This window comes from Rhinopithecus roxellana, chromosome 12 (genome assembly GCF_007565055.1).
Source record: "Rhinopithecus roxellana isolate Shanxi Qingling chromosome 12, ASM756505v1, whole genome shotgun sequence".
Taxonomy (NCBI): domain Eukaryota; kingdom Metazoa; phylum Chordata; class Mammalia; order Primates; family Cercopithecidae; genus Rhinopithecus; species Rhinopithecus roxellana.
Window position 1 is genome coordinate 132,846,519 of NC_044560.1, and position 18,102 is coordinate 132,864,620.

Below are 18,102 nucleotides of genomic sequence, written 5' to 3' on the forward strand. Positions count from 1 at the left end.
AAGGCCCGCCTCCCACCTCCCTGCACTCCTCCACCCACTCCCTGATTTATCTTTCACCAGAGCACCGATCACCATCTGACAAGCTAGTGTTTGACCTGTCCCTGTAACTAGCATGTCAGCTCCAAAAGGTCAGGGATGTAACATTCACTAAATTTCACCAAGAATAGTACCCACGACACAGGAAGTGTGCAGTAAACATTAGTTGAACAAAGTAACAGTATCAGACAATGATATCAGTTAATATTCACAGAGCACTCGGCCTGGCCTGCACATTCATGACCTCACAGACTCTTCCCCAAATCTGTGACATCAGTAACTGCTCATCATTTCCAGGTGAGGGAATGCAGGCTCAGGAGGTCACACCACACACCCATGGTTGCCAAGCCAGAGTCTCGACAGGATTCAAAAGCAGGCAGGTGGGACTCCCAAACCTGTAGCCCCTCGCCCTGAATATGGAGTGGGGGCCGCTTAGTCCTGTTCCATGTCTCCGGGGTGGGGAAGGAACCTCCTTCACTCTCCAAAAGGGAAACGCATGGGAGGAACAGGTCAAGTTCCTTCTGCACTCATGCAATCGCCTTCTCCCATAGTGAACCCGGGAGGGGCCAGCACGCTCAGCTGGGCATGTTGGGGTACCTGGTGAGCTGGCTTGCTGCAGGGTGGGTAGGGGAGCACTAGAGTTTGCTCTTTGCAGAGAGAGGTTCAGTTGAGTCGAGACCAGTGGTATAAATGGGTCCGAACTCAAGCAGGTGATGTATTATTAGCAAGGCCCTTGGGTCTTGCAGACTGAAAGGTGCACTCCACAGCTCTTCCTTTATCTGAAGGGAAACTGACTGGCTGAATCACACACAATTAGTTCTAGAACAGGACCAGGGTGAAGAGTGTCACTGGCACCTCTCATTTCTCCATGTCCTCCTCTTTGTCCTCCCTGCCGGAGCCCCCAGTTGACCCTGGGATGTTGAAATTCCTGGGCTGCTCCAATTCTCTACCCAGCTGGGGGGCCTGGGAGGAATCCTGAGGGAAAGGGGCTCCATGCCCCCCACATCTCAAGTGGGCATAAGCAGATCAGGAAAGGAGACTTTCTAAAGCCCGACACAGTCAATCCCTTTCAACGTATCGTACCATGGATCACACTTTATATGCCAAGTGCATTCTGAGTACATACGCATACTGATTTATTTAATTCTCACTATCATCTATAATCTGAAGAAGCAGAGGTTGTTTTCATCAATCTTTTTTTTTTTTTTTTTTTTTTTTTTTTTGAGGAGGAGGAGTCTCGCTCTGTCACCCAGGCTGGAGTGCAGTGGCGTGATCTCGGCTCACTGCAAGCTTCGCCTCCTGGGTTCCCGCCATTCTCCCGCCTCAGCCTCCCGAGTAGCTGGGACTACAGGCGCCCGCCACCTCACCCGGCTAGTTTTTTGTATTTTTAGTAGAGACGGGGTTTCACCGTATTAGCCAGGAGGGTCTCGATCTCCTGACCTCGTGATCCACCCGCCTCGGCCTCCCAAAGTGCTGGGATTACAGGCTTGAGCCACCGCGCCCGGCCTTTTTTTTTTTTTTTTTTTGAGACAGAGTCTCACTCTGTTACCCAGGCTCCAGTGCAGTGGCACGATCTTGGCTCACTGCAACTTCTGCCTTGTGGGTTTAAGCAATTCTCCTGCCTCAGCCTCCCGTGTAGCTTGGATTACAGGCGCCCACCACCAACCTTGGCTAATTTTTGTATTTTTAGTAGAGACAAGGGTTCACCATGTTGGCCAGGCTGGTCTTAAACTCCTGACCTCAAGTGATCCACCCACCTCGGCCTCCCAAAGTGCTGGGATTATAGTCGTAAGCCACCGTGCCCGGACACATCAATCTTTTTAAATATATTTTTTTAATTTTTTTCTTATTATTATTATTTTAAAAGATGGGATCTCGGCCGGGCGCGGTGGCTCACGCCTGTAATCCCAGCACTTTGGGAGGCCGAGGCGGGCGGATCACAAGGTCAGGAGATCGAGTCCACAGTGAAACCCTGTCTCTACTGAAAATACAAAAAATTAGCCGGGCGCGCTGGCGGGCGCCTGTAGTCTCAGCTACTCAGGAGGCTGAGGCAGGAGAATGGCGTGAACCCGGGAGGCGGAGCTTGCAGTGAGCTGAGATCCGGCCACTGCACTCCAGCCTGGGCGACAGAGCGAGACTCTGTCTCAAAAAAAAAAAAAAAAAAAAAAAAGATAGGATCTCATTATGTTGCCCAGGCTGGTCTCGAACTCCTGGCCTCAAGCAAGCCTCCTGCCTTAGCCTTCCAAAGTGCTCCCTCCCACTGTGCCCAGCCTCATCAATCTTTACAGCAGAGGAAACTGAGGCACAGGGATGTGAAGTGACTTGCCTGAGGCTACACTGCCAAGCTAACCAATTCACAGGCTAAACCTGTGGTGGGGCCACCCCTGTGGAGGAACCTGCAAAAGGCACATTCTGCATACCAGCCCTGGGGACCCAGCCCAGCCAGTCCCCAAGGACACGCACCTGATCTTCTCAGCATCAAACAGCCTCTGTGGAGGCCGCTTAAACTTCTTCCTTTTCGCAAACCAGTCTTTCTATGGAGGAAAGGGGTATGGGTGGGAAGGGTGAGGGAGGGGGCTTGGCCACCAGCGGGATCGAGCGCACCCCCTCCCCCAGGCCAGATTCCCCAAGTACCAAGCTCATGCGGGCCTTGATGCGATCGTAGTCAATGCGCGGGATCATCTTCAGGGAGATGGTGTTCTGGCTGGGCTCCACATAGTCCACCTGAGCAGGGCGAGCAGGAGGTCAGCAGGGTCGCACCCTCCTCCCTGACCCCAGACACAAGAAGGGTCAGGAGATGCTAGGAAGGAGAAGGGATACAGGATGGTGGGGAAGAAACCAGGCTGCTGACAACTCCCAAAAGTCCCACTCTAGCTTGTCTCTCCCCTCAACTCTGGCACTGAGTAGCCACTGCCTGCCTGATACCTCCACCTGGATATCTAAAGGTCCCTCAAATCCAGGACAACCGCAGGCGAACCGCTGACTCCCCCAAACCTGCCGCCTCCCACTCCATTCTTCCCTCTGCTCAGGCACACAACCTGGGAGCCATGCTTGACTTCTTTCTTTCTCTTACACCCACACCCGATCCATCGGCAAATTCCATCGGCTCTGCCTTCAAAATACCTGACCTCTTCCCCTCCTCTGCTGCAGTGTCAGCATTCCAAATCCAAAAGCCCAGAATGCTCAAAAATAGGCAACCTTGTGAGCATCAACATGATGCTCGAAGGAAATGCTCACTCTCGGATTTTCAGATGTGGGATGCTCAACCGGTAAGTATAATGCAAATATTCCAAAAGCTGAAAAAATCTGAAATCTGAAAAACACCTCTGGTCTCAAGCATTCAGGTTAGGGACATTCAACTTCTATTAGGGTCCTGGTCCCATCTCACCAGCACTGCCACCTGGGCTACAGCAGCAGCCTCCTCCCCGGTCTCCATGCTCTTGACCAGTGGTCCCCCCTCCAGGCTATTTCGGGGTTTCTCAGCCTTGGCGCTATTGACTCTTTGGGCCAGGTAATTTTTTGTTGTGGGCAGCCATCCTGTGTGTGCACTGGAGGATGTGTGTGTCTAGCATTTCTGGCTTTAACCCGCTAGACGCCATAATCATCAAAACCCTCCCCAGCTGACATAACCAAAAATGTCTCCAGATATTACCAAATGTCCCCTGGGGAAACCCTGGCTTGAGAACCAGTGGTCCAGTCTCAACACAGTCACCAGAGAAATCTTATTAACACTGAAGTCAGCCTGTGTCCTTTAGAGCCCTCCCATCCTACGCCAGCAAATACCAAAGCCCTTGTGAGCTCCCTGACTCATCTCATGCCATCCCTGCTGCAGCCAGTGACTGTCCATCCTATCTCACAGGCCGCTCCTGCTGCCTACAACACTCCTCTCCAAGAGCTCCACATGCCTCACGCCCTCCGCTCTTTCAGACCTTTACTCAACACGCCTGGGAATGTGCACAGAAGACAGCCATCCACTTCCTGTGTGCTCACAAAACCCAGGCGCTGCTTCACCTCATCTGAGTGGGGTTCTATTCTCTGTAGCACAAAGAAGGTGGGAAGGACAAAAGGAAAGGAAGGGAGAACAGAATGCTGAGACCTTGACCCCCATGCTGCCCCGCCCCCTGGCACCTGAGCAATGTCATCCTTGTAGATGCCCCGCTTGAGGCGGACCCAGGACTTTGGTTTCAGGTTGGCCACCTCCTTCACCACTTTGAGCACATCTGTCATCTCCTTGATGGGCACCATCTGCTGGTTCCAGTAGCCAAGACGCAGGTTGCCCACCCCCTCGATGGCCTGCTTCACGTGGGTCTGCTTGTAGGCCTCCACGTAGATGTAGCCCTTCACGTGCTCTGGTGCCACTACTGACTTGATCTGCAGGGGCTGCAGGGTGAGCCAGAGGAAGGAGGAAACAGTGAGACACAAAGGCTAATAACAGAAATGACTGCCACTCATCAGCAATCCCTCTTCTAGGAATTTATTCCACAGAAACACACTGGCACAATGACATGGATACAAAGGTGTTCCTTACAGAATTATTTATTACAGCAAACAAATCAGACTGGAAATTTAAAAATATCCAGGAACAGTAACTAGTTAATTGATGGCTTAATGTACCATGAAATACAATGTTGCAGTTAAAAAAAAACAAAAAATGGCCAGCATGGTGGCTCACGCCTGTAATCCTAGCACTTTGGGAGACCTAGCGGGGTGGATCACCTGAGGTCCGGAGTTTGAGACTAGCCTGACCAACGTGGAGAAACCCCATCTCTACTAAAAATACAAAATCAGCTGAGTGTGCTGGCACACGCCTGTAATCCCATCTACTCCAGAGGGTGAGGCAGGAGAATGGCTTGAACTTGGGAGGCGGAGGTTGCGGTGAGCCGAGATCGCGCCATTGTACTCCAGCCCGGGCAACAAGAGTGAAACTCCCATCTCAAAAAAAAAAAAAAAAAAAAAACTATCTGGGTGTGATGGCACATGCCTGTAGCCCCAGCTACTCAGGAGGCTGAGCAGGGGGGATTGCTTCGCCCAGGAGGTTGAGGCTGCAGTGAGCTGAGATCACACCACTGCACTCCAGCCTGTGCAACAGAGTGAAACCCTGCCTCTTAAAAATAAAAAATAAAAATTAGATTAACCTGTATGTACTAATATAGACAGATATCCAACATATATTCTGTGTAAAAAAGCAATTACAGTCAGCCACGGTGGCTCACGCTTATAATCCCAGCACTTTGGGAGGCCGAGGCAGGTGGATCACTTGAGGTCAGAAGTTCAAGACCAGCCTGACCAATATGGAGAAAGCCCATCTCTACTAAAAATACAAAATTAGCCGGGCATGGTGGCACATGCCTGTCATCCCAGCTACACAGGAGGCTGAAGTAGGAGAATCGCTTGAACCCAGGAGGCGGAGGTTGCGGTGAGCTGAGATCGTGCCATTGCACTCCAGCCTGGGCAGTAAGAGTGAAACTCCGTCTCAGGAAAAAAAAAAAAAAAAAAAAAAGGCAACTAGAAGAATAATCAAGAAAGGAGTGATTACATCAGACAAAATATACTTTAAGACAAAAATTGCTACCAGAGAAAACAAAGAACATTTTATAACAATTAAAAGGTCAATCTATCAAGAAGATAGAATTATAAATATATATGAAACTAACACAGCCTCAAAATATATGAAGCAGCAACTAACAGAAAAGAAGGAAGAAACCGACAACTGGACGGTAACAATCCTTGACTGCAATACCCTGTTTTCAATAATGGACAGAGCTAGATCCAAGATCAACAAGGAAAGAGAGCACTTGAGCAACAATGTAAGCCAACTAAACCTAACAACCAGCTATCGACACAGCATTCCATCTTCAATGTCCACCTACTAAGTGGAAATGGGAAAAAAGAACACTCCATCTAACAACAGCAGAATGCACTTTCTTCTCAAGGGCATATTGAACTTTCCAGAATAAACCACAGGTTAGGCCATAAAACATGTCTCAGTAAACATAAAAGAAAGGAAATCATATAAAGTATATTCTTCACCCATATGTAATGAAGTTAATCACCAACAAAAAGATACTTAGGAATTCACAGATACATGGAAACACACTCCTAGATACCAAAACTTATGAGATATGGAAAAAGCCATGCTTAGAAGTAAATGCATAGCTGTAAATACCAACTAAAAAAAAAAAAAGGCCAGGAGCAGTGGCTCACGCCTGTAATCCCAGCACTTTAGGAGGCTGAGGGGGGTAGATCACTTTAGGTCAGGAGTTCAATACCAGCCTGGCCAACATAGTGAAACCTTGTCTCGACTAAAAATACAAAACTTAAGGCCGGTTGGCTAGGCGCAGTGGCCCATGCCTGTAATCCCAGCACTTTAGGAGGCTGAGGGGTGGATTACCTGAGGTCAGAAGTTCAAGATCAGCCTGGTCAACATGGCGAAACCTCGTCTCTACTAAAAATACAAAAAAAAAAAAAAAAAAAAAAATTAGCTGGGCATAGTGGCGGGTGTCTGTAATCCCAGCTACTTGGGAGGCTGAGGCAGGAGAATCACTTGAACCCAGGAGGTGCAGGTTGCAGTGAGCCGAGATCACGCCATTGCACTCCAGCCTGGACAACTGTGTGAGACTCTGTCTCAAAAAAAAAAAAAAAAAAAAATTCAGGCTGGGTGCAGTGGCTCACGCCTGTAATCCCAGCACTTCGGGAGGCCGAGGTGGGCCGAAACCCCATCTCTACTAAAAAAACAAGAATCAGCTGGGCATGGTGGCAGGCACCTATAATCCCAGCTACTTGGGAGACTGAGACAGGAGAACTGGTTGAACCTGGGAGGCAGCGGTTGCAGTGGGCCAAGACTGCACCATTACACTTTAGCCTGGGCAAGAAGAGTAAAACCTCATCTCAAAAAACAAACAAACAAAAAAAATGAAGTCTTGATATATGCTACAACATGGATGAGACTTGAAAACATTAAGTAAAGGAAGTCAGTCACAAAAGGTTAATGATGCCATTTGTATGAACCGTCCAGAGTTCAAATAGTCAAATCCACAGAGAAAGAGTAGATTTGTAGTTACCAGGAGCTGGGAGGAGGGAGGAATGGGGAGTGATGTCTAATAGGTATCGGTTTCTTTTCGTGATAATGAAAATGTCGTGGAATTAGATGGTGATGATGGTTATGAATATACTACAACATATAAAACCCACCACAGTTTGCACTTTAAAAAATTAAATTTTAGGCCGGGCACAGTGGCTCAGAACTGCAATCCCCGCACTTTGGGAGGCCAAGGCGGGAGGATCACTTGAGCCAGGAGTTCAAGACTGGGCTGGCCAACATGGTGAAACCCCGTCTCTACTAAAAATACAAAAAAAATCAGCCAGGCATGGTGGCAGGTGCCTGTAATCACAGCTACTCAGAAGGCTGAAGCAAAGGTTGCAATGAGCTGAGACCGCACCATTTCACCCAGCCTGGTCAACAAGAGTGAAACTCCATCTCAAAAAAAGAGAATAATCAGTCATAATGCAAATGAAGTGACTAGAATTTTACCCCAGGGCACCATGTAGGTGGATTTGAGCACATTTCTTTTAATTACTATTATTATTATTATTATTATTATTTTTTGTAGAGACCAGGTGTCACTATGTCACTACGATGTCCAGGATGGCCTTGAACTCCTGGGCTCGAGCTATCCTTTTCCCTCAGCCTCCCAAAATACTGGTATTACGACTAGCCACCACACCTGGCCAAAAGGTACCTTTTCAGCCTCCCTGTTGGGGAATCGCACCCCAGAAACCCAGTCTCCCCCATGACAGGCAGGGACACTTACCACTATAATAATTAGGAAGACATTTCTTCCCCGCCCCACCCCACAAGACAGTCTCACTGTCACCGAGGCTGGAGTGCAATGGCGCGGTCTTGGCTCACCATAACCTCTGCCTCCCAGGTTCAAGTGATTCTCCTGCCTCAGCCTCCAGAGTAGCTGGGATTACACTCAAGCACCACCATGCCCGGCTAATTTTTGTATTTTTAGTAGGGACAGGATTTCACCATGTTGGCCAGGCTGATCTCAAACTGGCTGGTTTCAAACTCCTGACCTGGTGATCCACCCGCCTTAGCCTCCCAAAGTGCTGGGAATTACAAGCATGAGACACTGCAGCCAGCCTTTGAGGAGAACATTTGAGCACATTTAAAATCATAGTTTGCAAACCCTGCAACTGTCTACTTGGTCCCACTGGGTCACACCCAGTGGTTCCACAGGTAAAAGCATGATCCCTAGCAGGGATCATGTTAACTGAGAAAGCTACCAGCCAGCACCCTTTAGAGCATTTGCCCTGGTTTCCAAACTGCCAATTAAGCCTTTGACAACAGCTCTGCTAAGTAAATGCAAGCTGCAGAACAAGTCCTAGCTGACAGCTGGACATAAAGCCACCTAATCCTTTTTTTTTTTCACGCTGGAGTACAGTGGCGCCATCTCGGCTCACTGTAGCCTCTGCCTCCTGGGTTCAAGTGATTCTCCTGCCTCAGCTTCCCAAGTAGCTGAGACTATAGGTGTACACCATGATGTCCAGTTGATTTTTTGTATTTTTAGTAGAGACAGGGTTTTATCATGTTGGCCAGGCTGGTCTCGAACTCCTGACCTCAAGTGATCCGCCCACCTCAGCCTCCCAGAGTGCTGGTATTACAGGTGTAAGCCACTGTGCCCAGCTAAAAGCCACCTAATCCTAATGATGCTGAGAGGCAACCAAGGGGCCCAGAGAGGGGAAGGAGGTGCATCAGAGTCACACAGCTACGAATTGGCAAGAGCAGGACTCAAATTCTGTCAGTCTAAAGAAAACCTGGGCCTTGGATGCAGCATTTGCTGCCTGGCATGTGGTGAAGAGGGTGACCCCAGCCCAACAGGGCTGGTGAACAGGCAAACCCACTCTCACAAAGAAAAGGTGCAGGAAGCTAGCTGGCTGACTTCCAAAGAGCTACAGGGGTGGCAGGACCCTGCCAGAAATGCAGACAACAAAGACAACATATCTGTCAAGACCCAGAGGAGCCCTTCCACCTAGGCAGTGGTCTTGTTCTAGCTCAAGTAGCTCACTCAGCAGGCAGCTCTGCTCAGCACAGGGGCACCTGGTGCCCCTGAAGTTGACAATCTCCTTCCCTCTGGGTGTTGCCATGCCTCCCCACCAAGCCGCCTGCCTACCCAACTTACCGTGTCTGTGAACTGGTAGGCAATGAACTTGCGCATCAAGGAAATGGCTGTGGCCCGTTCCTCCCCTATCTGGAAGATGAAAGACAGATTTGAGAGAGATGATAGGATGGAGAAAAGGACACAGGAAAGGGGGCAGGAGACAGCAGCAAGAAAGATAAAGTAGGACCAAGAGAGGAGAGAGAAAGAAGGATGGACAGCCAGGAAGATGGGGTGGGAGATAGCGAGTCAGTAACGTGGAGTGGGGGACGGAGACAGAAGGACCAAGTGACTGGCAGGCCACGGAGACCCAGGACAGATAGACACTTCTTCCCCACAAAGCAGCCTCCCTTATTCTCCTACCTCCTCCAAGCTCCAAGGTCAGAGCACGTACCTTACATTTGACAGTCCACAGATTGGGATCCCTAAGCAGCAGAGGAAAAGGAAGCCCTTCAGTGAAGCTGGATCTTCAGCAACAAACAGATGAACCCCCAGGGCCACCCTCTTCCTGTTTTCACACCCAGGTTCCCCCATACTCAGTGGCTTCCCCACACTTCTCCCCATGAGCAAGAGGAAAGAGAAAGTGCCACCTTCCCCTCCCTACCCCCGCCATCCACCACACTGTCTGTGTGACTCTGCCCTGACTTATTTCAGGGAGCCACCTGTTTGGGCACCATCACCCCATACAAGATTCGCACCCCAGCACGGCCCCCACCATCCCAACCCCCTTACTTGACTCCTGGGAGTAGCTGCTGCTGGGTGATGTCATCTGAGAGTTCATCAGATCCTCCGTACACCCTGAAGGGAGTAGGGCAGTCAGGAAGGAAGGGGTGAAGCTCCGTCAGACCCCTGCCCCTTCCTGCTTAGGGACCACCGGCTCCCCACCCCACCTGCCCCTGCCATGCCCTTACGTCTCTCCCACAGATGACTTGGCATATTTCTTCATGTAATACTCGCCCAGTTCTTCTTCTCGCTGGTCCCTGGAGCATGAATGGGGAAGCAAACACAGATTGAAGGCTGAGGAGAGCAGGTGGGCTGACCTACCCCCAAATCTCCCCACAGGAGCCAATCCCACCATGTTTCCCTTCCTTGCCCACCTCCAGAGGTTTTGCAGGCGGCGAGCCCCAGAACGATCTTCATCCAGGACAACATTATCAATATTGGAGGCTGAAAACAAATGGGCAGAGGGTGTGAGCAATGGCAGATGGAGGGCAGGGGCCTGGAGAAAGTAGGGGCGTGCAGCTAAGAGGGTCAGGGTTTGGCCCTGGGGCAGGCAGATGACATCTCACAGAGGAAATTCCAACCCCTCATCCCCTACTCTATCCTACTCAGCATCCTACTACTTGTCAAAAAGACTGGGGATCGGGCCCAGCAAGCTGGGGGGCTTCCAGCTGTTCCCATCTCAAAGTCACTGTCTAGGCACACCCTGGGCTGCACCCCACCCTACACATCGCTACCACCCACAAATGCACAGTCCCAGACAGACACATCCATGCTTTTCCAGGTCAACAACTGGGATAGACCTGGCCCCAGAACTCTCTGACTCTGGATCCTACATGGGTCAGAGCCTCCAGGGCCAGACCAGGGCTGGTGGGGAGGCGGTGAGGGCAGGTGCCTCAGGAAGGAGGAAATGTCAGGATATGGGAGGAAGGTCAGGGAATCACACTTTTCAGATTCTTACCTTCAATCTCTTCTACTTGGAGGAAGAGGAGGTGGTGGTGGTGGTTGTGGTGGTGGTGGTGGTGGTGGTGGGCGAGGGCAGACAAAGTATGAGCCAAATTATAGCAGCAAAATCAACCAATGGGTTGGGGGAGGGGAAGGAAGGGACACAGAAAGGTTGAAAATCAAAAGTAAAGGCCAGGCACCAGGTGGTTGGGGAGAAGCCGAAATGTATGAGGCGCACAGAACGGAAAATAACGGGGAAAGGGGGGCACTGGCCCAGGAAGTGGGGGGTATCTTGGGACAGAGCTCGCCCACCCTACAACCCCAGAAGGGATTCACTGGGCCCTGGGATCCCAGAGTCCTCTCCCCACGACATCCCCACCCCACAGCCCCACCCCCCACTCATGGGCCTAAAAGGAAAAAGCAGGGAGCTGGTCTCTCTGGGAAGGACAGAAAGAAGCAAGGTGAGGACGGTGGGGGTTGGGGTGTACAGGGGATGGGGGTGGGGGGAATGGGCTCTGAAGACCCTGTCAGCCACCCTCTTCCCAGCAGTCTTGTGGAGGCAGGGCCCACACACACCTTTCTCTAGGATGTCCTCTGCTCCATCCTCCCACTGGTCCTCGTCCTCATACTCATCGTCGACATCTGAAACGGAAAGGCCAAGTGGTAAGGGGCAAAGGTGAACAGCTCCCAGGACACCAAACATCTCCTCTGGAAGATGTGCACTACAAATCCCCACTGCACAGAGCAGGACACTGAGCCTCCAACAGGGAGGCACTCGTCCGGGGCCATGCCACAGAGCTGGTGCACGCAGCAGGGTCGAGGGGGACATACAGCTCCAACTAGCTCTAAAAGTCATCCCCTCTCCTTACTCCACTCCCAAATCCCTTTTAAAAAACTAAGATCAACGTAAGCAAGAAGAAAAGTTCCCTCCCAACTATCAAAAATGATCGGTAGATACCACCTTTTTTAAAAGATGGTTTGGCCGGGCGCGGTGGCTCACGCCTGTAATCCCAGCACTTTGGGAGGCCAAGGCGGGCGGATCACGAGGTCAGGAGATCGAGACCATCCTGGCTAACACGGTGAAACCCCGTCTCTACTAAAAATGCAAAAAATTAGCCGGGTGTGGCCGGGCGCGGTGGCTCAAGCCTGTAATCCCAGCACTTTGGGAGGCCGAGACGGGCGGATCATGAGGTCAGGAGATCGAGACCATCCTGGCTAATACGGTGAAACCCCGTCTCTACTAAAAAATACAAAAAACTAGCCGGGCGACGAGGCGGGCGCCTGTAGTCCCAGCTACTCGGGAGGCTGAGACAGGAGAATGGCGTGAACCCGGGAGGCGGAGCTTGCAGTGAGCTGAGAGCCGGCCACTGCACTCCAGCCTGGGCGGCAGAGCAAGACTCCGTCTCAAAAAAAAAAAAAAAAAAAAAAAAAAAAAAAAAAAAAAAAGCCGGTTGAGGTGGCGGGCGCCTGTAATCCCAGCTACTCGGGAGGCTGAGGCAGGAGAATGGCATAAACCCGGGAGGCGGAGCTTGCAGTGAGCTGAGATCCGGCCACTGCACTCCAGCCTGGGCGACAGAGCGAGACTCCGTCTCAAAAAAAAAAAAAAAAAAAAAAAAATTAGCCGGGCGTGTCGGCAGGCGCCTGTAGTCCCAGCTACTTGGGAGGCTGAGGCAGGAGAACGGTGGGAACCCAGGAGGCGGAGCTTGCAGTGACCCAAGATCGCGCCACTGCACTCCAGACTGGGCGACTGAGCAAGACTCTGTCTCAAAAAAAAAAAAAAAAAAAGATGGTTCGTGGTCTGTTGGTTTTATGATTCTCGTACATTTATAACAGCTAATGCTGAGAGCATACTATACACCCTACCCTGTTCTAAGTACCTGACACAGGTTCCTCACTGATCTTCCTGGCAAACCCGAGGGAGGCACTGTCGCTGTTCCTATTTTACAGCAAGGGCTCCGAGACCCAGAGAGATGAAGGAACTTGCCCACAGACTCAGCTGGGATCTGAGAGGCAGTCTGGCTCCATGGTCCATATACTTAATCTGTTCACTATGTTGCATGTACTGTTTTGTAGGTATCAAACATTACACTAAAAACTTAATACATGCACATAATGAAAATCTCCAATGTCTATAGAGGATGTAGTATCAATTAAGTCTCCCTCCCATTTCTAACCCCTAGTATCTCAGTAACCTTTCTCAAAGGCAACTCACTGACTAGTTGCTTGCCCTAGAGATGATCTGTGTACATATATGAAATCCATGTAAGGCTGGACGTGGTGGCTCACACCTGTAATCTCAACACTTTGGGAGGCTGAAGTGGGAAGATCACTTGAGCCCAAGAGTTTGAAACCGGCCTGGACAACATAGTGAAATCCCCTAAATCCAAAAACTTAAAAAATCAGTTAGGGTTGCGGATGGTAGCTCACACCTGTAACCCCAGAGCTTTGGGAGGCCGAGGCGGGTGGATCACGAGGTCAGGAGTTCATGATCAGCCCGGCCAAGACGGTGAAACCCCGTCTCTACTAAAAATACAAAAAATTAGTTGGGTGTGGTGGTGGGCGCCTGTAATCCCAGCTACTCGGGAGGCTGAGGCAGAGAAACGCTTGAACCCAGGAGGTGGAGGTTGCAGTGAGCCAAATCACGCCACCGCACTCCAGCCTGGGTGACAGAGGGAAACTCTGTCTCAAAAAAAAAAAAAAAAGTCTAGTCAGGCCTGATGGTGCACACCTGTGGTCCCAGCTACTCAAGAGGCTGAGATGGGAGGATCACTTGAACCTGGGAGGTAGAGGCTGCAGTGAGCCATGATCGTGCCACTGCACTCCAGCCTAGGAAACAGAGTAAGATCCTGTCTTTAAAAAAAGAAAAGCCGGGCGCGGTGGCTCAAGCCTGTAATCCCAGCACTTTGGGAGGCTGAGACGGGCGGATCACGAGGTCAGGAGATCGAGATCATCCTGGCTAACACGGTGAAACCCCGTCTCTACTAAAAAAAATACAAAAACTAGCCGGGCGAGGTGGCGGGAGCCTGTAGTCCCAGCTCCTCGGGAGGCTGAGGCAGGAGAATGGCGTAAACCCGGAAGGCGGAGCTTGCAGTGAGCTGAGATCCGGCCACTGCACTCCAGTCCGGGCGACAGAGCGAGACTCCGCCTCAAAAAAAAAAAAAAAAAAAAAAAAAAAATAAAAATAAAAAATAAAAAAATAAAAAATAAAAAAAGAAAAAAAGAGCCCGGTGCAATGGCTCATGCCTGTAATCCCAGCACTTTGGGAGGCTGAGATGGGTGGACCACCTGAGGTCAGGAGTTCAAGACCAGCCTGGCCAACATGGTGAAACCCCGTCTCTACTAAAAACACAGAAAGTAGCCAAGAGTGGTGGCGCACGCCTATAATCCCAGCTACTCGGGAGGCTGAGGAAGGAGAGTTGTTTGAATCCGTGAGGCGGAGGTTGCAGCAAGCTGAGATCACGCCACTGCACTCCAGCCTGGGCAAGAGAAACTCCATCTTAAAAAAAAAAAAAAGAAGAGGCTGGGCGCAGTGGTTGACAACTGTAATCCCAGTACTTAGGGAGGCCAAAGCAGGTGGATCATGAGGTCAGGAGTTTGAGACCAGCCTGACCAACATGGCAAAACCCTGTCTCTACTAAAAATACGAAAATTAGTTGGGCGTAGTGGCATGCACCTGTAATCCCAGCTACTCGGGAGGCTGATGCAGAAGAATCACTTGAAACCAGAAAGTGGAGGTTGCAGTGAGCTGAGATTGCACCACTGCACTCCAGCCTGGGTGAAAAACCAAAACTCCATCTCAAAAAAAAAAAAAAAAGAAGAAAAGAAAAGAAATGCATGTAATCCATCCCGTCGCCACTGTTCCCCGTATGTAATTTTTTTTTTTGAGACCAAGTCTTGCTCTGTCACCCAGGCTAGAGTGCAGTGATCTCAACTCACAGCAACCTCCACCTCCCAGGTTCAAGCAATTCTCCTGCCTCAGCCTCCCAAGTAACTGGGACTACAGGTGCTCACCACTGCACCCGGCTAATTTTTGTATTTTTAGTAGAGACAGGATTTCCCCATCTTGGCCAGACTGGTCTCGAACTCCTGGCCTCAGATGATCCACCCGCCTCGGCCTCCCAAAGAGCAGGGATTACAGGCATAAGCCACCACACCCAGCCCCATGTAATTCTTTAGCACACTATTCTGTACCTTTCTTTATGAGCAAAAGCCTCATATGCTATATGGCCCATAATTTGTTTAACCAGGCCCTGATCATCAATAAACATTTAGGTCACCAAATTTTACAACTGTGAACAGGACTACAACATGCATCTTTGTTCTCATATCTTCATGCACTCATGCAAGTTTAACCATAAAGTAAATTCTAAAGAGGAACTGCTGGTGCAAAGGGTTCCTGCATGTTAAATGCTAACATGCACTGCCACATAGCCTTCCACACAGGCAGTGCCCACCAACACTTCCACCACCAACATATGGGTGTCCCTGGGAGCCCACAGCTGTCACCCAGCATGGCATCCATTCTCTTGCTCTCCAGGAATATCCAGAGCACCTCCTGTCCCTTTGACAATAAACTAGTTTTCTTCTCAGGTAAAAGAGTCCCAGGAAAACAGAGGATGTGTTCTAAGTAATCTCTCTTCCCATAGGTAAGGGAAAACAAGCACATTCATTATCATCATGGAAGTATGAACTAGTCTTATCTTTTCAGGAACTGACATTTGGCCATAAATATCAAAAATCTTTTTTAAAAAAAAATGCGGCCGGGCATGGTGTCTCATGCCTGTAATCCCAGCACTTTGGGAGGCCAAGGTGGGCAGATCACAAGGTCAGGAGTTCGAAACCATCCTGGCTAACACAGTGAAACCCCGTCTCTACTAAAAATACAAAAAATCAGCCAGGCGTGGTGGCATGCGCCTGTAGTCCCAGCTACTCAGGAGGCTAAGGCAGGCAAATCAGTTGAACCCAGGAAGGAGAGGCTGCAGTGAGCCATCGCGCCACTGCACTCCAGCCTGGGGGACAGAGTGAGACTCTGTCTCAAAAAAAAAAAAAATAGCACCACCTTTGCCTAGGAATTTGACTGACAGGGATCTAACAAGTAGAACAGAGATTTTTCATCTGGGGTGGTCTGTGTTAGATGAAAAAACTACAGCTCCTATTTTCAGTAATCTGGAACTAAAATATAGCATTTATATCAGCTACATACAATGGCAACAAACCACACAATGTTAGCTGTGTCACTGGCTCTTTCACAGCACATTACAGCTGTAGAACTCAAGGCAGCATTTACACTCACTGCTACTCAAAAATTAGATTCTTAGACTATCTACAAAGTCTTATTATCTAAATATGTTAAGAAACATATGCACCAAAATGTTCTTTTTAAATATTCTGGTAACTGTATTCCAATAAATTGTCCTCTTTAGAATCCTATGTATTTTGTTTTATGCATTTCAGAAGATGATTCTGCGAAGGGAACAGGGTTTCACCAGACTACAAAAAGGGCCACAGCACAAGAAAGGTTAAGAACTTTGGTCTATATAATAAATTGCATGCATGTGTTTAAATATGTATGAAGATGTTCACAGCATTACTGCATGTGCTGTGACACAAACAAACTTCAATAGCCAACAAGAGCCTGGTTAAATAAAACATATTACACAATGAAACACTGTGCAGTCATTGGAAAAAAACAAATATTTTAATACTAATAATACTGACAGCAGCTAATGTTTATTGAGCACTTAGGCGCCAGAAGACATTCAGAAAATTTTCTTTTTTGAGACAGGGTCTCACTCTGTTGCCCAGGCTGGAGTGCAGTGGCTCAATCATAGCCTACAGCAATCTCGACCGCCGGGGCTCAAGCGAGCCTCCTACCTCAGCCTTCTGAGTAGCTGGGACTGCAGGCGCAAGCCACCAAACCCGGCTAATTTTTTGTTGTTGTCAGACATGGGGTCTTGCAATATTCAAATTCCTGAGCTAAAACAATCCTCCATCTTGACCTCCCAAAGTGCTGGGATTACAAGCGTGAGCCACTGCACGGGTCCAGAAACTTTCCTTATACACCTTGAGTCATTTAACCTAAGCTATCTCTGTTTCTCTACTTTTGCAACTGTGGAATGATAAAAAGCAGTTTGCAGAAAAATAGTTATAACGTGGACCCATGCAACCTTAATAACAACTCTGTTTTCTGAGGGCTTTTCCTAGGTTGGGCATTACATTCTAGGTCGCCATCAACTTAACGAGCTTTGTATGCATGGTCCCCCAAATCCTCGCCATATCCCTGCTGTAACAGAAGGAACTATTTCCCCCCTTGCACTGAGAGAGGAGGAGATTCAGTGACACACAGGACACTCTCCAGGGCTACATGGAAAAAACAGTGGAGCCAGGCTAGAAGGGACCCAAATCTGTCAGACTACCTTTTCAGGTTACCTAATTTCAAGTCATTTGAGCTTTTCATGACAAGTACAAACCACTGTCAGATTTTAAAAGATCATAATGGTGCCAGGCGCAGTGGCTCACGCCTGTAATCCCAGCACTTTGGGAGGCCGAGGCAGACGGATCACGAGGTCATGAGTTCAGACCAGCCTGACCGACATGGTGAAACCCTGCCTCTACTAAAAATACAAAAATCAGCCAGGCGTGGTAGCACACGCCTGTAATCTCAACTACTCAGGAGGCAGAAGAAGGAGAATCGCTTAAACCCAGGAGGTAGAAGCTGCAGTGAGCTGAGATCATGCCACTGCACTCCAGCCTGGGCAGCAGAGTGAGACTCCATCTCAAAAGAAAAAAAGATCATAATGATACTGTGATTGTGTGTGTTTTTTTGTTTTGTTTTTTGGTTCGAGACGAGCCTAGCCAACATGGCGAAATCCCGTCTCTACTAAAAGTACAAAAGCCGGGTGCGGTGGCTCAAGCCTGTAATCCCAGCACTTTGGGAGGCCGAGACAGGCGGATCACGAGGTCAGGAGATCGAGACCATCCTGGCTAACCCGGTGAAACCCCGTCTCTACTAAAAATACAAAAAACCAGCCGGGCGAGGTGACGGGCGCCTGTAGTCCCAGCTACTCTGGAGGCTGAGGCAGGAGAATGGCGTGAACCTGGGAGGCGGAGCTTGCAGTGAGCTGAGATCTGGCCACTGCACTCCAGCCCGGGCGACAGAGCAAGACTCCGTCTCAAAAAAAAAAAGAAGTACAAAAATTATCTGGGCATGGTGGCAGCCACCTGTAATCCCAGGTACTCA

At 49.5% G+C, this 18,102-nt stretch overlaps 1 protein-coding gene across 2 annotated transcripts in view; it reads right to left on the minus strand.

Annotated features, from left to right (window-relative positions):
• The window catches only part of SUPT5H (SPT5 homolog, DSIF elongation factor subunit), a 35,867-nt gene that overhangs the window by 8,619 nt on the left and 9,146 nt on the right, over nt 1–18,102 (minus strand). For both annotated transcript variants that reach the window (XM_010380903.2, XM_010380904.2), the window contains exons 4-13: nt 11,439–11,504; nt 10,879–10,890; nt 10,295–10,364; nt 10,109–10,177; nt 9,930–9,995; nt 9,592–9,622; nt 9,222–9,290; nt 4,165–4,416; nt 2,671–2,760; nt 2,500–2,570 (exon numbers count right to left, since the gene is read on the minus strand). In XM_010380903.2, the coding sequence (XP_010379205.1) occupies nt 2,500–2,570; nt 2,671–2,760; nt 4,165–4,416; nt 9,222–9,290; nt 9,592–9,622; nt 9,930–9,995; nt 10,109–10,177; nt 10,295–10,364; nt 10,879–10,890; nt 11,439–11,504 (796 nt within the window). The remainder of the gene's footprint in view (nt 1–2,499; nt 2,571–2,670; nt 2,761–4,164; nt 4,417–9,221; nt 9,291–9,591; nt 9,623–9,929; nt 9,996–10,108; nt 10,178–10,294; nt 10,365–10,878; nt 10,891–11,438; nt 11,505–18,102) is intronic.